We start from the raw sequence: 26494 nt of genomic DNA on the forward strand, positions 1-26494 counted from the left end.
TAAATCCATCTGTATGGAAAACTAGCATGTCTGCAAGAAAGCTGGGCTACAATCTTTCTTCCGGATACCTTTTTTCATATATGTTTTTGTTCATTTACACAAGGTAGCGTTAAAGCATGTTATTTTCCCCATGTTTAGCCCAAAGTTGTACAGTCTGATGATGTTTTTTTTTGCCACAAATGAGACCTGCAACAAATGCTTGCAGAAGTTACTGTTCTCTATTCAGGATTCCATCTGCTACTGCCATGTTGTTTCTCAGAGATCCCATTTTGGCTACAATCCTGTTCATACTCAGTACCAGAAATCGCTATTGGAAAGAGTATTGATGATACTATTTTCACTAGCTTTAAAAATAATGAATTGGAACAGAAGTTATACAGCTGCTTCTAGCAACAGTGTTATTTTCTAAATAATAAATGCATTTCCTAATGTGGCAAAGAGAAAGACTGTGGGTGTGGTTTGTCTAAGGGGTTCTAATTAATGCATCAAAAATAAAACACCATATTTTGGCTTTTTGTATGATCAGTCAGAGGCCTTATTTGTTGAGGAAAAAGTGGACTAGTCCTCTGGTTGTTCTGCTTCTGTGATTATATAATTCTTGATGAATCTAGATATTAAAAAGAAAAAGAAAGCTAATATTTGTGTAAAGGCGGCCGGGGGGGGGGGGGGGGGACTCAAATCAGAAAAGAAAGAGGCAATGAATGTGGACACTAAGAATTTTCAACCTACTTCCCAAAATGGAAATTTCACCAGTTTCACCTACCTAGAAATAAAACATTCCTACTGTGTTCCAAGGCAGCAGAAAAAAGAAGAGGGAAATTATCAGTACAGTAAGATTTTGATTGTGGCAAAACTACATGGTTTCAGATGAAAAATGAATAACACAGTTCATAGCAGGAGGGTGTTTTGAAAATTGATATGTAAAGTGGATCTGCCTATGGAAGCCAGTGTCCAACACAGTCCTCAGTACATTTATACAGAAGTCAGTACCAATTAATTCAGTGGGCCTTACTTAATAACAAGTATCGATAAAAGAGAATATATTGCCCCAAACCAACGGAAAGTTGAAAGTGTTCAGTTCTTTAAGGAATAACACACTGCCACTGCTCACTAACGTCTGCAGACAATGGGCAGAGACAAAATGTCAAATTATTTTAAATCAGAACCATTCTGTTTTCTCCCAACAGGGAATTGTTGCTGCAACTCGTTCAAAAGGGGAACACAAGCAGAAAATATTTTTAACTATCTCATTTGGAGGAATCAAAATCTTTGATGAGAAGACAGGCGTAAGTAAAATAAGAACACCAGACAACACAATTGAATCTCTTGGTACTTGTATCCTTGAAAGCTTCCTGTCACTGGGCAGTAATTTTTGACCAATAAAAAGTCACACAAAACAGATGAAATGCTTCATAAATTGCTTATTGTAGATCATGGATAGGCAAACTAAGGCCGGGGGGGGGGCGGATCTGGCCCAATCGCCTTCTAAATCTGGCCCGCGGACGCTCCGGAAATCAGCGTGTTGTTACATGAGTAGAATGTGCCCTTTTATTTAAAATGCATCTCTGGGTTAATTGTGGGGCCTGCCTGGTGTTTTTACATGAGTAGACTGTGTGTTTTTATTTAAAATGCATCTCTGAGTTATTTATGGGGCATTTCCCCCCCCAAAAAAATATAGTCCGGCCCCCACACAAAGACTGAGGGACAGCGGACTGCTCCCCTGCTAAAAAAGTTTTCTGACACCTGCTGCAGATCAAAGCTACAGCCTTCGATAACTAAGGCGTAGTTATTTGTTTGTTTGTTTGTTTGTTTGTTTGTTTGACACAGTAACTCAATGAAGCTACTTCTATGTCTGATATGATTTTATCCACATACCTTGAAGTTGTTAAAACTAGGGCCAGGGGCTTTTGTGATAGAATACATAAGGTGATGTAGGACATATTAAGATCTCATTTCTGTCCATTTCCATGTGAAAGACAAACATTTGAACTGGTATTTTGTGTCAAACTACACATGATCTTAATTGCGGGGATGCAATTATCATGTGTATTATTGTTATTCAGATTGTGGCTGCAAGGAAGCCTAAACTGTCTCTGTCATAGGTGCCAACTCCCTGAGGCCTTGGGTGTCTGAGCACCCACAAAATTCCTCATGAAGAGGCTGGTCATCCACAAATTTCAGTGCCAGGGCTCCAGGCACCCATGGTCACGGGACCAAGCTGGCACTCCTGGTCTCTGTTATGGGGGGAGGGGAGAGAGGAGGGTTTTGTGTCCATATGTAAAGTGCTGAAAGTATGTACTAAAAGGGTAGTGGCTGGTTGTTGTTGTTGTTGTTGTTGTTGTTGTTGTTGTTATATTAAAATCTCATAACACAGAGGCTAAAGAATGGCTTGAAATTATCTCATAGTCAAATCATTATATTTCCATCACTTAAACAATTTTATTTTGGATTAACAGGGGCTTAAGTCAAACATTAAAAATAAAATCAGAACACACTGAAAAACAGCTTTTATCTTAACTATAATTATCTTCACCGTGGCTTATGCCCTCTCTTGAATTTTAAAAAGGATCTCAATTAAATTTTTATATAAATTAACTATTTAGCATGATGCTAGAAATAAAACCAGACTGATGGCAGATAGAATTAGCTTTCCTAATTAATATTATGTTATTGGATAACCATGATCATTAAACTTACAAGTAAATAATGCAGTGTCAATTATGAAGAGTTATTGGGATAGTACTGGGTACTATATATTCAAAGTATGATGCACTGTTTGATTATCTAAGCTTATAACCTTATGCAAGTGTTGCATTCTGCTTCCTGTAATTTACAAGTGATGCCAAGGAAGAGTTGCCAATGTTGCATGAACTTGTCCGCCAAGCTCATCCTTCCCAGTGTATCTGAAGTGGGATGTGAAATCTGTGAGGGATTATGGCAGTATCTGGGATTTACTAGGACATTTACAAGTTACAGCAGTTCCTGTGTCCATAGGGAAATTGTCTTCTCCAGACTTCTAGAATGAGAAGAAAATGAGTATGAGTCAGAGGAAGCATCCACAAAGATGCTAGCACCTGAAAAAGAGGATTTTTAGCTTCACTGGCCAGAATGATAATATAATTTCTAAAGCTATAAGAGAGTGAAGTCTGCTGTTGTCATTCCAGTAGTGGAACACCCGCAGGGCTCCCCACGCTGCAGATGTCTGCCTGGCACGTGGGGCGCTCTGCTTCAGGGCGCCCTGCGCGCCGGGCGGCAGGCTGCTATCCGCAGCCTGGGGAGCCCTGCGGGAACTCCCGCAGGGCTGCCTAGGCTGCAGACGTGTTCCCAAAGCGGCGGGCGCTCTGCTTTCAGTGCACCCGGCGCTCTGGGAAGCAGGCTGCTATCCGCAGCCTAGTCAGGGCTCCCCACGCTGCGGATGTCTGCCTGGCACGTGGGGCGCTCTGCTTCAGGGCGCCCAGCACGCCGGGTGGCAGGCTGCTATCTCTCCCGCAGGGCTGTCTAGGCTGCAGGTGTCTGCCCGGCACACCAGGCGCTCTGCTTTCAGTGCAGAGGGAGTTCCCGCAGGGCTGCCTAGGCTGCGGATGTCTTCCTGAAGCCTGGAGAGCGAGAGGGGTCGGTGCGCACTGACCCCTCTCGCTCTCCAAGCTTCAGCGAAAGCCTGTATTCGCCCTATAGGTCGCACCCAGATTTCCCCTTCATTTTGGGAGGGGGAAAAGTGTGTCCTATGGGGTGAAAAATACAGTAGCTGCGGTTGCTACAGTTGCAATATTCACATTGAGATTGGGCCATGGAAAGCAGTCTGAGGTGAGTCAGGAGCTACGAGCCCCAAGACAGAACAGGGGTCAAGAACAGGACCAAGGGGCAAGCCAGGAGTTCAAACCAAAGAGCAAGTGAATTCTTGAAGTCAAATTGGAAGCTGGCCCAAATAATAACCTAGAATTCAGGAAGACCTTGTTTCTCAAGCAAGGATCAGCTGGATAAAGGGTAGTTCTTCCTACTCCTTTCTGCCTAGAAGGATCCAGTGATCAGCCTTGGTGGTCAGTCAGTCAGGTTCTTTACTGAGGATGTTGCCACCTGCAGATCATTGATTCTCTACATGGGGCAACCACACATGGATTTACAGCAGCTTCTGACTATTTAGCATACTTCACATCTTCAAACAAATAATTTCATTGCTGGAACTGAAAATCATGGATAGTTGCTGCATCCCTGTGTGGACTATAATCCTCCTGTCCTCCGGCTCTGCCCCACTGCCCCGGTTTGGATAAGTTCATTGTCATGTAATCATTTGCCAAATTATTACTTATTTCACAAAATGCCCATGTCTGATTTCTCTCATTTGTCTGCGTTACTCATGCACATACGTCTGACCTAATTTAAAAGAGACAAATGTTGATTTTTGTGCGCTTTGTATCTTGTTGGCTAATATTGGATTTTAATTTATCACAATAAAAAAATCAATGTGTAGCCCTAAACCAGCAAATTCTCTAAAAATTGGCATTGGCAGGCCTGACTTTAGATGGATGGTTTTAAAGGAACTGCTTCATAATTAGAGCTTAAAATAATGTATTTGGGTTACTGTCAGAAATCTTGCCTGCGATTTTTTCCTTTGCATTTATAGCGTACTTTCATGTACTGCGAATGTAATATTCATGAAAAAATATACATTTTAATTAATATTTTAGCTGTCTTTGTACTTGAAGTCTTGATGGGTGTGCTTGATGTACTTGCACTTTCTGATGGAAAGTGTCACTCAAGGCAAATACTGTCACTAAGAATTAGAACAATTGTTGGTGAGGTTTCACTCCACTTAACACTTTAATCCTCTAAAACACTGGAGAAAGAAAATATACTGTCCCTCTTACTAACGTGGGATGATTTAATTTTACTGTTTGTAAATCTTTTTGCTATTTGTGGGAGGAGGGCTGTGTTTTGAGGAGGGGGAAGTATGTCCAAAATGCATGCATGGATTTTTGGATTCCATCTTGTGAGGATGATTAGGGAGGCAGGAGAGGATATTTTAATTAATGATACCATTCCTAACTTGTGCTAGCAAGTTCCATATCCTAGCAGAGTTCCAAACACCCCCCTTTTTAAATTATACACTGGTTAGCTTGTTGCTGGCTTGTCTGAGCCTCACGACTTAAGATTCCTGGTAAGATCCCATCTAATCCCTCCCTTAAAAAGAACAGACATGAGAATCTGATTAAATTTAATATAAAAGTAGTTTACTCACTAGTGATGTATGGAAGTGAAAGCTGGACCATAAAGAAGGCTGATCGCCGAAGAATTGATGCTTTTGAATTATGGTGCTGGAGGAGACTCTTGAGAGTCCCATGGACTGCAAGAAGAACAAACCTCTCCATTCTTAAGGAAATCAGCCCTGAGTGCTCACTGGAAGGACAGATCCTGAAGCTGAGGCTCCAATACTTTGGCCACATCATGAGAAGAGAAGACTCCCTGGAAAAGACCCTGATGTTGGGAAAGATGGAGGGCACAAGGAGAAGGGGACGACAGAGGACAAGATGGTTGGACAGTGTTCTCGAAGCTACAAACATGAGTCTGACCAAACTGCGGGAGGCAGTGGAAGGCAGGAGTGCCTGGCGTGCTCTGGTCCATGGGGTCACGAAGAGTCGGACACGACTAAACGACTAAACAACAACAACAACAACAACAACAACAGTTTACTCACACATTCATTCAGGTTCACAGATAGATCCCTGAAGGCAGGCTTAGGTTGCATAACTATATATCTACATCAGGCATAGGCAACCTCAGCCCTCCAGATGTTTTGGGACCACAACTCCCATGTTCCCTAGCTAACAGGACTAGTGGTCAGGGATGATGGGAATTGTAGTCCCAAAACATCTGGAGGGCCGGGGTTGCCTATGCCGGATCTACATGAACTGTCCCATAAGGTCCCAAGTGACCGCGACTGAGCAGTCACTTCTGTTAACACATAGGAAAACAAAAATGGAGAACACAGAAAGCAGAACATGGAGGCCATGTGCTCCTCTACCAACAACAGGCCACACCCACATCAAGTCACATGCAGTGGAAGTCTGTCCCAGCTCAGGAGGAAACAGGAAGTTTTCTCCTGAGTGGTACAAAAATATCCCCTAACATGTCCACTGTAGGAATGTTGTACTTGACTGCTATAAGTTTCACATCCCACACGTCTTAGATTTGTAATACCTTCCATACCCTTCCCAGCCCCATCACAGAGCAACTGACTGATGTTTGCAGCAAAGTGACTGCATGGAACAAAAAACAAAAAAAAGAATAGGGGGTGAAGCAGAACCAGACGATAACCACATCAAAACCAAGAACTTACGAAATAAATGGTGGATGAGTGTATAAGTCCCATGGTGGGCTCAAGGAGCGGGGCTTCCTTAAATAGTCTGTGAGTAGCCCAGCAACAGGGGAGTCTTCCCTCTGATCTTCCAGCAGCTCCTGGCTCCCCTGAGAGCCAACTACCTACAGTAGTACCTCTGGATACGAATGGGATCCGTTCCAGAACCCCGTTCGCATCCTGAAGCGAACGCAACCCGTGTCTGCGTATGTGTGGATCACAATTTGCCGCTTCTGCGCATGTGCGTGGTGTCATTGCTTCCGGGTCACTGCAGAGCGCAACCCGAAAGCGCTCAACCTGAAGCAACTTCAATCCGAGGTATGACAGTATTTGACAGCTGTGCAGGACAGCACCGTCTTTCTTACCTCAAGATTATTGAGTGAAAATATAGCTGTCTTAAAACCCCCCAAAATCATTAGTTTCTGATGCGTACAAGGACTTGCAATATACCAAAAATTCTTCAGTATTTGTTTTTTTAGCAATCTCCCAGAAGTGGAACAGGTCAAATATGTGGGTACATTTAACTTATGAGGGTATGTCAAGCAGGGTAAAGTTTGGCCAATCAGGATAGAAGGGTTTTTTTTAAAAAAAAATTCCTTTCCTTATTATTCTGACATTTAAAGTGTGTAATATGTATATCCCAAGCAAATATGCCAAGTGGTATTTATTCTATTCGCTCACTTGCTGGCATAATTAGCCCTCTTGAGTCTCCTCAAAATGATATCGCTGAGATCGATATGCAGAATTTATATCTCGGGAACAGCCTATAGATTTTTGACATTTTCAGGATTATTTTAAGACTGTAAACCTGGTTCCTAATTTAATGGTTTTGCCATGTTTTGATATATACATATAAAGACATATTTTGAGGTTAAGAATACATATATTGAATATAAATAAAAATTCCAGTAAAAATGTGGACTCCAGTAAAAAAAATAAATCAAAAACATTAACACTACAACCAGTATGGATGTATTAAAAAAAAAAAAAAAAGGCAACAAACTCCCGCATGAGGACACAAGAGGCATAATGCTAACTTGGGCCAAAGTTCCATGTAGCCAATGCTCTGTGAAGCTTGCGAACAGAGCATCCTGTTAATAATATAAAATATTGCCTGATGTTTTATATGATACTCTGCTGCAGCAAGAAGGAACAGATAGTTCCGTGACATCTCAGAAGCTGACAGATTTGTTATGAACAATCTCTCATGGACTGATTAAATTCTGTTGGGTGGCACAAGTTTTCTGTGATTTTCAAGAGGCTGCAATATGCCCCAATGATAGGTAGGTACCACGGAATAATGATTTCATAATATAGTGCCTCCAGCCTCCAGTTAATTTATGCCTGTTCAAAGCATTCTGTCACACACTAGCATGATCAGGAAGCAGAACTCAGGATGACATTTTGCTGGTTGAAGTAGTGTTGATACTTTTTTTTTTTTTTGGCTAGGACAGCATCCCCCAACTTGGTGCCCCCCAGATGTTTTAGTTAGCAAAAGCCTAGAAGTCGCCCAGAGTTGCTGGAGCAACCCAATCAGATGGGTGGGGTACAAATAATTTACTACTACTACTACTACTACTACTACTACTACTGCAGGAGTCCCATACAGTGGTACCTCAGGTTACAGACGCTTCAGGTTACAGACTCCACTAACCCAGAAATAGTACCTTGGGTTAAAAACTTTGCTTCAGGATGACAACAGAAATCGCGCGCTGGCTGCGACGGCGGGGGGAGGCCCCATTAGCTAAAGTGGTACCTCAGGTTAAGAATGGTTTCAGGTTAAGAACAGACCTCCAGAATGAATTGAGTTCTTAACCCGAGGTACCACTGTAATCCTTTAATTTTAATTTCATATTTTGCCATGTGTAAAAGGGCAATGCAAGAGCAATAAACATGGTATATTAGTCATAATCCATTGATTAGATCTTTCAGTTGTGCACAGTCATAAAGTTTCTCTTAATGGCTGACCCAGTTTTGAAGCCAATGTTGCTGTTATGACCTAATTTCTGTTACAGCAAGTTTTTCATGTGATAAATTGACTTCTGAAACCGTCACAAGCTTTTCCACCAATTTAGCTGGCAGCAAATATCAAGATAATATAGCCATGCATTTTTAATGGTGGACATTTTGGTAGGATGGTAGCATCTTGCCTCAGGAGCAGTGGGACAGTGCCAACCACCGCATGCAGCACCTGCCAGCCTCACAAATTTGGCACCATATAAACCTGCACAAGTCGGATTTCAGGTGATTCTTGCTATGTTGCAGGATCAGCTTGGAGGGCAAAGCCCTAAGAACTGAGAAATGGATAGGGGGTGTCTGTTCTGGGGGGTGGGGAATCCCATGGATATTTTTTTTTCAAGATTCTTTGAAAATCTTCAGCATCTTAAACTGTCAGCACCTGCAGAATTCAGCTTTGCAATTTTTGTAAATATCTGTATGTTGAAATATACAGGCTGCCTTGCTACCCAAAAAATACCCTCAAAGCAGCCAACAATAAAAAAATCCTTAAATGTTATTTCACGTTATGCCTTACATTTTATTAAAGTTCTGAAGATATCTCTCATTTCCTTTCTTAGTGTGTTTGGACTGGAAGGTCAACAGCATTAAAATTCGGGGGGGGGGATGAAAATAATTTGTATTTTCATGGTTGTCAGACTAAAAGTATTGCTGATGGTATCTAGAGCAAGAAGAGGCTAGATGATTATTACAGGATCCCACCCCCAATGTATGAAAAATTCTGAAGTGTAATGTAATAAATGCCCTCAGGAAACAGGGGTTTTTATAGGAAGAAAATATTGCCAGGAAAGTGGTACATGAATGAATGGAGTATGATGCAGGACATTTTTAACCGGCTTAACCTGGGTGTCTCAATCTGTTGAGGCCCAAAACTCACCTAGGGTTAATATTTGTCAACTCGTATACAACCATATCATGCAAGTCCTACCCATGAAAGTGTTTGCCTTAACTGCTAGGCATCTATTCTGTTCTCTACGGTTAATTCAAGGTGAGCTTTTTTTGCTACCAGCGCTAGATTCGAATCAGGCTTTTAGAGTGAGCAAAATTCATAGGCGTATACCTAGCATGATATTAGGTAAATTGACCCCTGACCATTAGGTCCAGTCGTGACCGACGCTGGGGTTGCGGCACTCATCTCGCTTAATTGGCCAAGGGAGCCAGCGTACAGCTTCCGGGTCATGTGGCCAGCATGACTAAGCCACTTCTGGCAAACCAGAGCAGCGTCTGGAAACGCTGTTTACCTTCCCGTTTACCTTACCTATTTATCTACTTGCACTTTGACCTGCTTTCGAATTGCTAGGTTGGCAGGAGAGCATGATATTATCCGCACAATAATAACATCAATAATAATGTCCACATAGTAATATATGGACTATTTTAAGTTTAACAAGGACTTAATTTTTCTGCTCAGGATGGACTTTGATTTCTGTCTGATATAGTATGTTGATATAAATGATTTAAGATGTGCAGTGTTCAGAGTAATCAAGACCTGGCCCTCAATTCAACTAAACTAGTCACAACTGTCTCATTGAAACCAATGAATTACTGTATTTTTCGCCCTATAGGACACACTTTTTCCCCTCCAAAAATGAAGGGGAAATCTGTGTGCGTCCTATGGGGTGAATGCAGGCTTTCGCTGAAGCTTGGAGAGCGAGAGGGGTCGGTGCGCACCGACCCCTCTCACTCTCCAGGCTTCAGGAAGACATCCGCAGCCTAGGCAGCGGGAAGCTATCAGCAAGCCTGTGGAGCCCGCGGGAGTTCCCACAGGGCTCCTATGCTGCGGATAGCAGCCTGCTGCCCGGAGCACGGGGCGTGCTGAAGCCGCGGCTGGGGGGGGGGAATAATTTTTTTTCTTTATCCCCCCCCCCAAAAAAACCACCTAGGTGCGTCCTATGGGCCGGTGCGTCCTATAGGGCGAAAAATACGGTAGTTTAATCAGAACTAACTTGTTCAGTTGGTTTTTATTATACATAGCTACTACCCTATACGGACACACCAACATTCAACCCTGCCCTTAATTTATGTATAGCTGAAAACCCTTTCTAGCACCAGCAGAATTTTGCGGGTGACATTCCAGCCTAAGAGAAAGTGCTTGACAAGAGAACTCTTGACATTATTATAAAGGAGTCCATCTCAGAACCACTGAAATGTTTTGTCACAAGTGGTGAAAACGCCATAGCAAAGAGTGATGTCCCTGTTTAAAGTCTTGTGTCTATTTGTCTTTGATGTCTTCTTCTCCTGTATGTCTGCAAAGTTACTCCCACTTGTAGCCGATATTTTTCTCTCAATGCAGTGTGCTATATCTCACCAATTGCTTTTCAGTTTTTTTGTTTGCTCTGCTGTTAGCAGTTGTATTAGTAGCATTTCTGACATTTCCCAGCTATACTGGTGCTGTTGATACATTGTGTTGGCTTGCCAGATGCAAAGAACCCAAGTTCAATTAACACATTTTATTCTTTTATACAAAATGCAGGAGATTCTGATACTAGTGATTGGAAGTAGAGTAAACCATTAAAAAAAAAAAAAAACCAACCACTGTAAATCTGATAATGTTGGGATATGGTGGCTATTATGGCTCTTCATTTGGTGTAATTCAAGATTACTGATGCTGTATCAGTCAAGGTTTCTCTGTTTTAAATACTGGAATCAAATACCAAAATTGATTTGTGACGTAGATTCACTGGCAGAGGAAGAGGAGTGTGGGGGGAGCTCACTGTCCCCAGCAGCGCGATCCTGGTGGGGTGCCATCGCAGCTCTCTCTCCCCCCACCCCCGTGCTGGGTGCCATGCCCCTGCAGGCAGTATGCCATGCCCCCAGGATGTGCACCACGCCCCTGTGGGCAGCGCACCATGCCCCCGGGGGCCACGCCAGCCCCACTCTTGCCTGCTCTCCGCCCCCCTGTGCTGGAGCATGAAGCTCCACCACTGCGTAGATCCAAGATGTCTGGTGGACTAAATATAACCTTATGTTTCCAGGCTGGAGTAGGTAGTCATTCAGATTCCGGGGGGTGGGGGGGGGGTGGGATAGAAAGCATGATTATTTTGCTGTTTTCATATTTTTGTTCCTTGCTTTTGTTATATGTGCCTATGAACTTGGAATGAACAGTTTTTCAATGATGCACTGAAAAGCTTGAGGGGGGGGATATATGAGAACTGTGCAACAATCAAATGAATTAAGTGATAATTTTGATTAAGAGAACAAAAAAACAACAACCCTGAAATCATGCTGTGCACAGTTGCTAAAGCGGGGGGGGGGGGGGGACTATATTTCTTCCTAAAATAAATAAATGTACCCAGGGAGCAAGAGACACTGCTTCAAAGCCATGAAAGAATCATTGCATGCATTTAAATACAAGGTGAGAGCAGCACAGTGTTAGAGACCCATTCAAAGACTTATCCTCTGATTTTGCAGCAAAAAGCCAGAAAAAGGGATAAGTAAAAGCAACTCAAAGGAGTTATGCCTGTTTTGAACTAAGCTGGTGTACTGAGTATTTAATTGTAATTTCTGCTTTGAGATTCAGATGAGAGAGGAAAAAATGAAGCTGAATGCTAAACCTAATCTACATGAAAATAAGAAGGGGCCAAAATCAGCTTTTGCATTTTATCCTGCCCATGAAGTCCTTGGATCTTTGTCCTGTGCGAACACTTCCCCAGCAGGGCTTTCCAATATGCCATCTTGCTTTAATTGGAAAAAAAAAGAATTATTATAACCCAATGTGACAAGCTCCTAGGATTCAGCTTAGTTGTCAAACAAATCAGCTCCTGAACGCCACAAATCCGGAAGTGAGTGTTCCGATTTTTCGGAAGCCGAACGTCCGACATGGCTTCCGATTGAGTGCAGGAAACTCCTATAGCCAATCACAAGCCACGCCTTGGTTCCTGAAAGTTTAGGAAGTCTAACAGACTTCCAGAATGGATTCTGTTCAACCTCTGAGGTACAACTGTATTTTACAGGACAAGTGTGAGGCTGCACAATTTAATGCCAAGTGATAATGCATAACACATAACTCCACTCTTTCAGTTACATGCAATAAACCAGCGAAAACCCAGCCTGAATTCTTAACCATATTGAATGGATTTTTAATCTAAACAATATGAATGCCTGCAATATGAAATTTATATCAATGACTTTAGTGTAAACACATTTCTAGAAACCTTACTCATTTAGATCCTTGATCGTGTCTGTATAAAATGTTTTTTTGTTGATGAGGATGTCAAATCTATCTACCTGGTTATTTATGGTGTATAATTTATTCCATTTTATTTGCAAGTGTTTTCTGGCTGTGCCATTTCCAGTATTTTATTGGGCTGGAGAAAATGCTCTAGAAATTCCTTGTGGAGAAGCTCACAAAAACGTTTCCTTGGTTTATCAGTAGAGTCACTCCTTATGGAAGGTGTACTGGGATTGCAGATTTATTTTCCATTTATAGTTAAGCCATGTTTAAGAGGCCGGTTATCTGAAGAGAAGCCCATTCATATTTGGAGAATGTTCCAAGGTTACGACTTCCTTTCTCTTCTATACTTGCCTTCCAAGAGTGAGAAATTCTGTTGCCTATTGTGTGACACAACTGAATGAAAGGCTCCAGGTCACACAGATTCAGTGGTGGACCATTCATTTGCAGCCACATAGTGTTTCGCTAATTTTCGAGAGAATAAACAGCCCCTTCTGAGGAAAGAGTTCAATCATGTTCACGCTCAGAAGTCCTGCTTCCTGGCCCATTTTGTAGTCAGTTCTTCTATCAAACCACAAATTGGCATCCTGCTCTTTGTTCACTTTTTCTTTCTCTCTCCATGCTATCACATTCAATTTGTCCTCTTTTATTTGCTCACGAGCCGTGGAGTCATTGTGGTCTCGGCCAGGGTCTGTGCCTAAAATAATAAACTACTATGTTCATTGGAATGAAAGCGCCAAGTTAGCTTTGCCTTTCACGTTTAAACTGCAGGGTCTTTTCCTCTGCTGGCTGCATTAAAAAACAACAAAACAACACCTAGCAGTTAGAATTTAAAATCTTTATGTATTACTTATCTTTGTACCCATCTATGGTCAAAATGAGCAATATAGCTATATGCATGTGAGATAAAATAATTTCCACTTGGCATGTTGTAAAACACTTCACAACCAGTATGTCAATGAAATGTCACAAGGGCAACATTTTCCACACATAAAACCCACATTTTCCATACATAAAATCCACGTTTGTGCAAAACAATGCACAAAATTATTCTGAAATTATCAGTAAAAGTTTTCCATGCTGCAGATGATGTAGCATTCAGAAGGTTCATACCAAATGTATGTTGCATATTTGTGGTGGTTATCAAGCAGGGATGATCATGGTGAAACTGGCAGATGTCTTAGTTAAACCTGGATAAGACCTACAGTTGGCCAAAGGAAAATGTTGAAGAGTTGCACACACAGAATGCAATAATTTCTTCCATACTTTTTCACAGAACTGGAGTATCCTGCTAAATTTCAACTGGATGGGTGCAGTGGCTTTTCTGCAAATTTTAGGATTAGAATAACTTTCTATAAACTATTGGTCAAAAAAATATCCATATTGCCTATTGAAACATGCCATATCGCAGAAAAACAGACACAGAGACTTTTAACAAAAATTGGGGGTGCAGAATATGAAGGGGTTAAATTTATAGTTGCAATAATTCCATCCGATTATAAGCTTGGCCTGTAAGTAACAGTAGAGATTTCCCTCTGTACCCTCTCCTCACTCTGACCATGATGTTTCTTCTCTCTTTCCTCATCTTTCCACCCTGACATTATGGCAGGCTTAGAGATACTATTACCTTTCACTTTCAGCACATGGATATAGCTTCTTATTCTTTTCATGGCTGGATTGCCAAGGTGGGTCCCTGCTTCAACACAAGCCATCTTACAGAGTTCCATTTCAGCTCTGGCGAGCCCAGAATCCTTTCAAGTCATTTCTATTTGGGATTTGAAATTTGTCCAAATCAGATCTTCACCATGTATTGCAGCATGTGGGTAGACATAACTGCTGGTTTGATGAAAGTTTGTTGTGTAGACTGCTCAGTTGTGCTGTGTGCGTGTCATTAGACAAGACAGACAAGTTCCTAGATCATGTATAAGGATATCATGAAGGTGGTTTTCTGAACGAGATTTTCACCTGCAATTAGCATTATTCAGTGTAGGATTAGTACCGCTCACTCATTTGCGCTGGGTTGTGTTCCATATCCCATGCATTATGCTTTGTTGAGCTGCATTGTTTCTGCAGGGTTTGCCTCTTACCTGCCAGAGAGTGCTGCCATTAATATTCTGAATAAATACCATCTTTTGTTTTATTTCATAGACACAGGGAAAGCTGCTGAAATATAATTAGCTGCTGTGTTTTAATCAGCTTTAGTTGTTCTGAAATAATTTCCATGCATTATCAGCATTCTACAATCTGTTGTAACACCAAAAAAGCATGCATAATTGAGCCACCTGGTTTATTCTTTTAACAGTGCAACCCTACAAATGCCTACTGAGAAGTAAACCTGACTGAGTTCAGGGGGACTTACATCCATGTAAATGTGTAAAGCAGAAGGAGCCAACATGGTAGTCTCCAGATTTAGATTCCCAACTCCCATCAGCCCCAGTCAGCTTGATGATGGAAGTTGTAGTCCAACAACATCTGGAGGGGACAGTGTTGGCTGTCTCTGATCTGAGACGTACCTCAGTTCTCTTGCATCCTTGGTAAGGAGATGCCCAGAGGAGCCTACATGGCCGGCCACCTCTGGCAAGTAAGAAGAGTCTTAATAGAGAAGACTTTAAGGCTATTAACCACCAGTATTAGCAGATGTGTGCACAGGGAAGTTGGCAAGTAGAAATGCGTATTAGCTAGTACATTTTGTGAACTTAGGGCTGGTTTAAAAAGAGGCTTCTTCTTACTTAAGGAAATTCATGCCTTTGAGAATTTAACATTTTCCTGTACTTCTAGATAATAGCTGTTACCCCAAATGGAATATATGGCTCTTTTTCTGTTAGTGAGACAGATGCTGTGGACTTAAGTACTGGATGCATCTAGGAATGGATCTAGTAACAAATGGTGGTTGCTATTTTAATAAAATTGTATAGGAGAAGCTTCTAGCACATTCCAGCTGGTGGATGAGGATGATGATAGGACAGAAAGGGCTGTGAGTGGAGGGAAGTCACTTACCATCCTTTGCACCTCCTGGGAAACTCAACAAACCTGCTGCACCTGTGTGAGTGTAGCTGAATAGGACACAGCTGTAGGCAGCCTGAGGAAGCACCAGCTACCTTGGGTCTAAAGAGCAAGTCTAGAGGGAGAGACTAGGCTGTTTCCATGAACAACTCTTGTTGTGAGACTTTTGTGGGTGAGCTGAAGGTTTGTTTGGATTCTGAGTGAGAAGCCTGAGGTTGAGAGGGAAGAGTGTGTTTGAAGGAAAATGAACTGAAATTCATTTATATATGTGAGTAACTTTGTATTAATGTAACATTTTTATATGTAGCTGTATTTTTATAATATTGTCTGTTGTTGCCTTAGTTTTTTGTACATTGCTTAGAAGTATTTAAAATACATTGAGCGGTATAGAAATTAAATATTCAATCAATGTGCCACTAGGATAATATGAACTCTTAATCTGGCATCACTTCTTCTCATAATGGCCTGTGCATTGTCTGTCTTGTAATGCAGAGATTAAAAAAAAATGCCACTATTGCTTTATAATGAACCCTAGTAATTTCTTTTCCTGTATTTTATTGTATTGACTGAAACTATATTGGATCACGCTTACGGAATTCTCTCCCAGGAAAATCTTGAGCCTTTATGACTTTTGAAAATGAAGTAGTTTCTAACCAGAATCTTCTATAAATTATATAGGGCAGTGCATGTTTCAACATTTATGGCTGTGAGTCTTCCCTTATTATTTATTAATGCTTCAAATCTGGAGTGCTATATGATTAGAAACCAGTTTGAACCCCTTGCGAATGAAAGAAATATAAACAGGGTAGGAAAAAAATGATTTATATTGAAAATGGTAATAATGGAAGCAGGAGCATTGTTTCGTATATATTTTGGGTGGTATTCAGTGCTAATGTTTCTCATTGTTGACCCATTGAAGTTAATGGACATGACTAACTTAGGTCCATTAAATTCAAAGGGTCTGCTCTGAGTAGGACCTCATTGATTATGATCCTAAGTATACAATAGATTCTACTGGGGCCATGTCTAATGCATTGTCTTCATGAAACGACTTTTAGGAGGTAACTTAAAGTGTGTAATATTTCTTTAATGTCCACAGAGATAAGGTGACACTTGTCTCTTTTGAAATAAACTTCACTTGTTGAAAACTCTTCATTTTTCAATAAAGTAGTCTCAAAACTTAAGGATTTGAAATCTGTAGTTGCTCTTTGTGCTTCATAAACAGGACAGGATGGTACTAACTGTGTCTGCTTCTCCATTCAAACTTTGAAAATCTAGGAGACTACACAATCTTCGCTATTAAGGGAGTGACTTTGTATGTAATACAGCTGCATGACTCTTTACATCAAAGTCTCACCTCTAGCTGAAGAACAGATCAAACTTCTCTACCTCTTCTGAGTTTCATTTGAGCCGAAAATCCAAACACTCAGATCCATTTTAGTCACTAGGATGTTGTTCCTATATGATACATGGAGAACACTAGTGTGTGTGGAGGGGGGGAAACACCTTTAGAAATTTCTCCCATACTTTATCACCAAGATTTCACACAGTTGCCTAATGGCTTAGAGTCAAATATGATAGTCGTATAGAAGAATTAGTTAATAATAAGGTGACCTTTCCCTTCAGAAAAAGTTACGGTAAGCTCTTTTGGTAAAGCCATTTATTTATTTTTTGTGGCTAGCATTAGGAAAAAAATTTAAGCCTCAGTTTCCCTTGTAAAAAAAAGCAATAATGGAAGCAATAGTGATCTGCCTCACATTGGTACTGAAGAATCTAAATTCAGTGTAGGCATTTTGTCTGCTGCAGAAGAGCTATTCTTGCATTCTTATTTTACAGTCTCATACTTACAGGGGGCTGCCACCAGTCACTGTGGCAGATGGAGTTCCATGTCCTCTAGCTAACAGTGCAAAAGTGCCACTGGCATGTGCAAGACTGTATCATTGTCATGTATCGCAATATGCATTGAAAGTCTTATATGAGCTATTTGAATAACTCTGAAAAGCCACGGGGCATTTCTTTCTGAGGCTCCAACCACTGCAGTTCTTTTGACAATGCATGGCATAGAGTGAAACTGAATGGCTGGATTGTGCCTGAGGCCCGGTTTGACATTACATTTTATTTTTAAAAAATCTGGATTTTTGATTTTTTTAAAAATGGGATCCTACTAGCAACTGCACAGTCATTTCTTTGGAGCACATCTGCAACATCAGTGTTACTGATGGTTATAGAATCTTGGATTTAGTCCTTGGCCAAAGACAATTCTTTTATTCATTGATTAAAAATAATAAAGCCTGACCTTCATTTCATAGTTCCAGGATGTTTTATTATTAATTACAAAAACAGGCCAAAATGCAATGTAATGAAAATGGCAGCAGCAATAACAATAATAAAAATGTCACTGGCATGATTATTTGGAAGGGGCCTAAGGTATTGCATATGCTCAGGAAAGCCTTTGACTTTCAGCATTTTTTTTCATACTGCAGAAAAACGAATGGACAGCATTCGGTATTACCAGTGCCGGATTTACGTATAAGCTAAACAAGCTATAGCTTAGGGCCCCACTCTCTTGGGGGCCCCCAAAAAAATTAAAGGAAAAGAAAACCTGGATGTGCATTTCCAAAATATAAGATAAAAATAAATAAAATAAAACCTACATACACCAACAGTGTTTTATGTTGTGTAGGCTCCTATGATGTAAGTAATGGGCCCCGCCTGCTAGCCTGCTCCCTAAAATATCACTAGTTTTCTCATTTCTATATACAGTGGCACCTCGGGTTACATAAGCTTCATGTTACAGACTCCGCTAACCCAGAAATGGTGCTTCAGGTTAAGAACTTTGCTTCAGAATGAGAACAGAAATTGTGCTCCTGCGGCACGGCAGCAGCAGGTGGCCCCATTAGCTAAAGTGGTGCTTTAGGTTAAGAACAGTTTCAGGTTAAGTACGGACCTCCGGAACGAATTAAATACTTAATCAGAGGTACCACTGTATAGGGTGCCTATATTCTGCATGTGCAAATGGCTTTAGATACCCATTAGGTCCATAAATTTCCATATACCATATATTCAAGACAAAAAAACAGTTGTTGACAAAGATCCTTCTTTCAATGCATGGACCCTCTTCATATGATTAATATGTGAAGGATGCTTTTGATAATTGCAAATTAGGTAATTTCAAATAGGAATGTGAAGAGATGAAATTATTCAGGAAAGGATAGCAGCAGGTACAGCAACTTAACTGAAAGGAACTGAAAGTAGAGGCTATATTTCTCCAATCCATGCTAAGCAATCTGCATAACCAGTGTTCCATATTCCCTTATATGCTGCATGGATAGGTAGATGTTGTTTCATTCATAGAACTGCATTTATGGAAGGTTCCCCCCCCCCTTTTCTTTCTAAAGGAAGAAGAGGTTGTTGTTTATAGAAGATGCTATTAATAGAAATAGGATGATAGCCAACTAAGTCATACTTGAAGCAGATCCATTAAAATCAATGGACTTAGAATTTTATTGATTTCAGCGGCCATTCTCTGATTAATGTTATATATCACCCATAGATTATAAGACACAAATAATAGGCTTCAGCCAGCTCAAACAAAAGGTGATGGGCAGTCTGTCAGTCTTTTCAGAGTATTGAGAAAATGTGCATGGGCCACAGTGATTCATAAATAAGATCTGAATTATTCACATTCTGTGGCAAGCTCTGAGAGCAAGTTAACGTAAAATGTTCTGTGTCTATAATGCCTGCGAATTCCTCCCCTGCATATTTTATTGATATTTGTGTTCTGTTTGGTTTTGGAATGGACCTTTCTTTATGTAGCTTTACTGGGAGATTGGCTGCTTTAACAGGTTTCCATTAGTATTAATTGCAACCTTAATACTGTGGTCTTTCAAAATATAAATTCCCTCATTAAAAACAGGGTAGCTGTGGTATTGTTGTGTCTTTGTCACAGAAGCTAACCCTCTTATTGGAAGTGATTCCTGGCCATTCTAAGTGCTTAATTGATCAACTTGATTGATTTCACCATGACTCGAAGGCCACAGAAAAAGAAAGAAGGGGGCAGCGTGAGGAAAGGGATGAATGGCTTTATGACAGACTTCTAGAAGCTGGAGAGAAATGGGAAAATCAAGAGATTTTTGAAGTAGCTAGATCCATTCAATTTTGCCAATATAGTCAGGTATAAGTGAAGGCAGAGAAAATAAAATTAATAGTTAAGTGGATCCATGAGCAGAAACCTCTGTAAAAGTAGTGATGCAGTGGAATAAAATTTCAGATTGCATGGGAAAGATATAACAAAGTTTAATTGATAACCAGGAAGATTTCCCAGCCGAGTGCAAAGTGTTAGCATTAATCTTTGAAGCTGCAAATGTCTTCTAGCCAGGTTACCTGAAGGAGCATCTTCTCCTGTACATATCTACATAACAGCCCTTTCTCCATGCATAATGAGCTGAGACAGGCACTTTCTAGGGAGAGGACATTCTTGAAAGTGGTATTCAAATTAATGATGGCACCTCACCAGTGATGTTTGACACTGTGCATATTCGTTTGTTTATTTTTATTACATTTCTTAATTGCTTTCTACAAAAAAGGGGGGGAAATCACGAAGTGACTTAACAATATAAAACACAACCAGTCAAAATCAGTTTTTTGGGGGGGGTTTTTGAGGGGGAGGCTTTTTTGATCTTCCTCTGCTCCAACAGCACTCAAGTCCAGACTGAACTATGTTAGGGGTGTTTTAGAACTTCGAGTGTCTGTGCTGGCTTTTGAAACCTATATTAGAAGGATTTCATGCGGTTTCTGTTGGCTTTTATGTGTTTATTTGCAGTGATTTCATTGCTTAGTTTAGTTTTTGTTTTTGGTTTCCTTCTTAAAAAATGACAACACTGTCCAGTTGAAGAACATTGTGGACAGGTGGTTAGTGAATAACTGCTTTTATATTGCATTTGTATGTTCTGAGCCGCTTTGAGACCTACAGATGAAGCTAGTACTACTTAGCAGAAGCAGCTCACCAATTGGAGCAAAGTAACTATGCTAATTTACTAGCTGGATGGGTCACTGTTGCTTACCGATATGGGGAGGGGGCTGTGAAAGGGGGTAGTGTGGATGTCAGTGAAATACAAACACTCCAGAAGAGCCAATCCAGCACTCCTCCAAGAGCTGTATTATCTCCATGTTCTCTCATCCTTTAGCCCTCCAAATAGTTTGTATTTCACTTATAAATTGATAACAGGCTTGGAGACAAATTCAGGAAATTCAGGAAAGAGAACGTGAAAATTCAACATGTGAACATTATGAGGCTGGCTGCTAAGTGTGTGTGTGGGGGGGGGGAGATGATAATTTGTAAGAAACCTTCAACATTCCAATAGATTTTTTTAATGGTGCCCTCCCTGTAGAACACCCTTCCATCAGATGTCAAGGAGATAAAGAACTACACAACTTTTAGAAGACATCTGAAGGCAGCCCTGTATCAGGAAGTTTTTAATGTCTGACTTTTTACTATGTTTTCATACGTACCGGAACCGCCCAGAGTGGCTTAGGAAATGGGTTTTGTACCAGATGGGTGGGGTACAAATAATAAAGTTGTTGTTGTTGTTGTTGTTGTTGTTGTTAATTCAAAGGCTAGTACAGGCATAGGCAAACTTGGCCCTCCAGATGTTTTGGGACTACAACTCCCATCATCCCTGACCACTGGTCCTGTTAGCTAGGGATGATGGGAGTTGTAGTCCCAAAAAACATCTGTAGGGTCGAGTTTGCCTATGCCTGGGCTAGTACTTAAAACTATATTTCACAAAAGTCAAGGGATAATTTGCATTTTATCTGTTTTGCAATTTCATTGTAGCCTATCAAATCCCATGTGCGAGCAAGGGCACCAAAAGCTGGAATTAATGAGCCATTTTGCAATGATAGGTCCATTCAGAGTTTCATATCTGGATTTCCAAAAATATGTTCTAAAATTACTGTTTTTCTCAAAGTTCTCCATACATTATAATATGGGTGCAATAAGCAACACTTTATTAATCAGATAAGGCACTTTTTCATCTTTCCTCCTTACCTCCCTCTGTATCAAGTTGTCATACAGCATATAAGAATAAAACCAGCAAAAGGCATTCATAAAAACACCATTAGAAACACCAATAAATACTGATGTTTTTAGTTTGTGGGTCTCCTGTCTCTTCCTCAGTGTAAAGCTAATTTGACTCTGAATTACTGTCGTGAGAAGGATTTGCTGGTGAGTCTTTTCAGTAGGGTTTGCTGGTGTGTTGTGTTAAACAGGAACCAATTCAGCTCCCCAGGAAAAAACTAAAATACTAAAAGTACTAAACATACAGTTGTACGGGGAAAGAGGTGTATTCGCTCTCTGTCAACATTTCACATAAATATGTACAATTAAAAAGTTTATCCAATTTAATTGATGTCTAACAGTTTGATGTTTCTAATCAACATGCACCAGCGTTTTGTCATATCAGAGTCTGCAGTATAATATTTCATATCTCCTGTGTCAAGATAAAGTAAAACTTCATAGATTATTATTTTTTTAAATCTCTTGACAGTCATCTTTCTAAATACTCCTGAAATTAAATACAGACAAAACTATTGCTGTAGGCATGCTTAACTTACTACTTAATAGCCTGGTACAGTTTGCGAGGTAACACTTTGGCATCATCAGCCATTAGAGATGTAATGATTTTCCGATAGTTAATGAGGGTTCCCAAATAAATGTTTCCATCTGCCGTCTCAGCATTGTAGGTGATATTTTTCCATGGCAGAATAATCTTTATGTCTAATTCCACAAGTAAGGAGTCTGATCATAGTTTAATTTCTCTGCAAACATTGCTTGGCAATCAATAAAGCGGTGTCAAAGAACTTTGATTGAATAGGAGCTTGAGATAACATTCTCCATAATATGCAATTGAGGAGGGGAAGATATTTAATTTCATGATTCAGAAGAAAGCCTGCAACTTGAGCACAGGAAAAGAAATTCTAATAAATCAATACAATTATATTATGTAAATAAGATTGCATCATTAATACGCTGGGGAACATGCAATTCTCATGAAGAATGGTTATACTACACCCTATAATTAACTTATTATGTCTGAAGTTATTGGCAATATGGCATAATATATATTTAGTAGGATGCAAGTGAGAGTCTATAGCCAGGGCCCTCCGGAAGTTATTGGACTCCCAACTCCCATCAGCCCTTGCCAGAATGGCTAGTGGTTAGAACTGATGGAAGTTGTCCTGGTTCCCCACCCCTCAGGATTCCTACCCTTCCTCTGAATATTTTTGTGTTGATTTACAATCTGTAGGATTGGCAGATAAATGCTAACTTTTAGGGACACCACCTTCATGTCTCCAATAAGAACAGTGCATCCATTCCTTTCAGATATTTGATAATAGTGTTCTTTTACATAGTATTCATAGTATTCTTTACATAATGTTCTTTTATAGGAATGTAGGATATATGAGTGATAAGTGTTCATATACAGGTGATTTGCTTGTGCTCACAGTGGCTTGTATAGCATCCATACTGCTGCCCTGCTGCTTAGTGACTAAATCACAGCCTGGAACAATAACATAGTCTTGTATGCAGTTATTGTCCACTGAATTTTGCATTTCACCCTTTCTATTGGAATATAGAAACTGCTTTCTTTCTGTTTTACTTGTCTATGCATTGCAATGAAATGGTTTGCTTAGGAATCAGAATGACTCTAAGAGTGAATGCACATGTAACCTTTTTGTACTTTCTTATCTTTTTTTGAAGTGGAAGACATTTTTAATGGGGGGGGGGGGACCTAGCAACTTTGAACAATGCCCCTGCAGGTACATAACTGATATTAGCTGTGACAATACAATAAAGGAATAAAGAAACTCACTGATTACAATCTTTAGTATATCATGCCTGTGAGAGGACTAGAATAAAACACTACAAGGAGAAGCTATAAGATATGTGGTGGCACAGAAATAAATGGAAGCCATGATGCTATAATACATTAAAAAAAACAAAATTAGGAACCCTTGCTTGTTACACTTTCTAAGTAAGTTTGTACATACTCATGGTCTCCTAAACAATACCAGTCTACACTGCTTAGATGATTGGAAGTTTCCAGTTGGTATATTTTCTGTGGTGACTAGCACAAGTATTTTCTGGTGATTAGTCCAGGCAACATACTAGACCAGGCTTCCTCAACCTCGGCCCGCCAGATGTTTTTGGCCTACAACTCCCATGATCCCTAGCTAGCAGGACCAGTGGTCAGGGATGATGGGAATTGTAGTCTCAAAACATCTGGAGGGCCGAGGTTGAGGAAGCCTGTACTAGAGATCTGTGAACTGTCCCCCTCCAAAATTATGTGAAATCCCATGTCATGTGAGCAGACGCCCATTTTCCCCCTTGCAGCCCTAGCAAATACATTGTGGGGTACACAATGAGCTGCAGGGATGAGGACAGGAAGGGGTAAAAGTAAAAGTCTGTCCTGCTTGCATTGAAAATCATCCATAGTAAGAAATTCTGGTTCCAGGTTTGCTTTTTTTACCAGGCATGGTTTACCTTTCTTTCAGAAAGGAAGAGGACCTCTGTAAAAGCAAAAACTTACATGTCAGCCAATATCAATCTAGCGATAGATATTTCTTGACCAATGTGGTTCCCATTACTGAAGGGCAGGAACATTACAAGGTCTGCCTAAGTTGACATGAATATTGATTTCCCTCTCTCTTCACAGAAATCACCACTCAGTAAACCCACTTTGATTAATGGGTCAGCAGCTAGTTTATCCAGATGTTCAAATGTTCATCATAACATGTGGCCCATAGAAATCTATTGCTGGATAAAAAGTGCAGATAGCTAGAAGATTCATGTTAGCAAAGATATTGATCATTTTAAAGCAATGTCTGAGGATTTGGTTTGTTTGCATCTGTAAATATCTTGCCCTGATATTGCCTTTGACTGGTGGTAGATTTTTTCAGTTTAGTTTTACTCGGATGCAACAATGATGCAGAAGGGTTTTGTAAGGATATTTTCTGGATTTATTTATTTTTTTACTGCATTTTGTAGAACTTCACAATATAAAATCCAAGCACCTAACGTTCACATTTGCTGTCTCTTTGCATACAAAGCAATGTGCAACAGCTGACACACACAAAAGTGCAGAGAGGAATCCCCCCCCGCCCAAAATTCTAATTAAATATATATTGCTAATTAAACATAAAGCTTCTTTTTTATGGAAGACAAATTTGGGCAGAAAGAGCACTATTTTTCAAAAATAAAAATGTATGTGTCAGTGCAGTAAGCAGGAGGCTATATTGAACAGTGAAATTGCAGAGCTGAACTCTCGTCTGTGCCAGACAAGTCTTTCACATGTTGAAAAGTAAAAAGAGCTGTTACTTAGCTGGGCGATGAAAACTGAAAAGTTACCGCTATCCGGAAGTGATAACCCTGCTACTGTATGCACTAATAGATGGCCTTCCGGTTCTGGAGACAGTGGAAAGCCCTTTCAGCTGGGGTACAACAAACACACTGACAAGTTACTATTGTACTAGCATGTTCTGCGCAGACCTACACATGTTTGTTCACATTTCTAGGCTAAGTGTATTTGCTTGCAGGTTGTAAATGGAGGCTGCTGACCACACACACAGTCTGTGACAGTCTGCAAGGCACAAAAGATTGCTAAAGGAGCTGTTAATAGCACAAGCTGTCCTAGTGCACATGAGAAAACAGCCAGATTCACAGAACTGTAGAATTGGAAGAGACCCCAAGGGGTCATCCAGTCCAACTTCCTATAATGCAGGAATCTCAACTTAATTGTACATGTACATCCGGCCTCTGCTTAAGAACCTTCAAGGAAGCAGAGTCTACCACCTCCCATGGAAGTCTTCTCCACTGTCACACAGCTCTTACTGTCAGAAAGTTCTTTCTGATGGTTAGTCTCAATTTCCTTTATGGTAACTTGAATCCATTGGTTCAGGTCCTAGCTTCTAGAGTAGGAGAAAACAAGTTTGCTCCATTTTCCAACTGACAGCCCTTTAGATATTTAAAGATTGCTATCATATCCCCTCTCAGTCTCTTCTTTACCAGGCTTAAAATACTGAACTCCTTCAATCATTGAACTTAAGTGTTAGTTTCCAAACCCTTGATTATCTTGGTCACCTTCCTCTGCACATGTTCCAGCTTGTCAATACTGTATTACGATTGTGGTGCCCAGAAATGGATGCAGTACTCCAGGTGTGGTCTGACCAAGGCAGAATAGAGTGGTATTATTACTTCCCTTGAGTGGGACACTATACTGTTGATGTGCCCAGGACAGAACCCTGAGGGGATGAGTAACCATCAGTGAGCACTCTGCATTGAAAGTCCTGAACTGTGAGGTAGCAGTGAAGGAACCTGTGGTGACAGGGAAGGTTTGTTGTTGTTGTTGGCATCTGTCTGTCTTGAGAGACACTGAAAGAGTGCGCCTTTGGGGGTAATCTGACTGAACACTAAGCACTGGATGAAATGCATACAAAACATGAAAATGGTTATAAGCATAATATCAAATCAATCAAAAATAGTCTTGAAGAATATATACCTTGCTTTTTATTGAAACATCATTGTCATTCAGGTGTATCCTCACAGAGGTAAATTACATGCCTCAGTAAAAAATGTGAACTTTGGTAAAACATGCCCTGTGCTTCTTTGCTTTTTGTTTATGAACAGCTACTACAGCACCATCATGCAGTTCATGAAATTTCATACATCGCAAAGGATATCACAGACCATCGGGCCTTCGGATATGTGTGCGGAAAGGAAGGGAATCATAGATTTGTGGCAATAAAAACAGCCCAGGCAGTAAGTATCAAGATTATTGTCATTTTCTGCAGTTTAACTCAGTTTGATAGCTCTGTCTAGAACAGTGCTGCTTTGAAAGGGCAGCCTGTAAGCATTGTTTATGCAGTATATAATGCTGTCAGAAGTGCATGCA

At 40.4% G+C, this 26494-nt stretch overlaps 1 protein-coding gene across 14 annotated transcripts in view; it reads left to right on the plus strand.

Moving 5' to 3' along the window:
• DAB1 (DAB adaptor protein 1) overlaps positions 1 to 26494 on the plus strand; it is a 570912-nt gene that overhangs the window by 500801 nt on the left and 43617 nt on the right. For all 14 annotated transcript variants that reach the window (XM_028733330.2, XM_028733334.2, XM_028733343.2 and 11 more), the window contains 2 exons: positions 1188 to 1286; positions 26230 to 26361. In XM_028733330.2, the coding sequence (XP_028589163.1) occupies positions 1188 to 1286; positions 26230 to 26361 (231 nt within the window). The remainder of the gene's footprint in view (positions 1 to 1187; positions 1287 to 26229; positions 26362 to 26494) is intronic.

This window comes from Podarcis muralis, chromosome 5 (genome assembly GCF_964188315.1).
Source record: "Podarcis muralis chromosome 5, rPodMur119.hap1.1, whole genome shotgun sequence".
NCBI lineage: Eukaryota > Metazoa > Chordata > Lepidosauria > Squamata > Lacertidae > Podarcis > Podarcis muralis.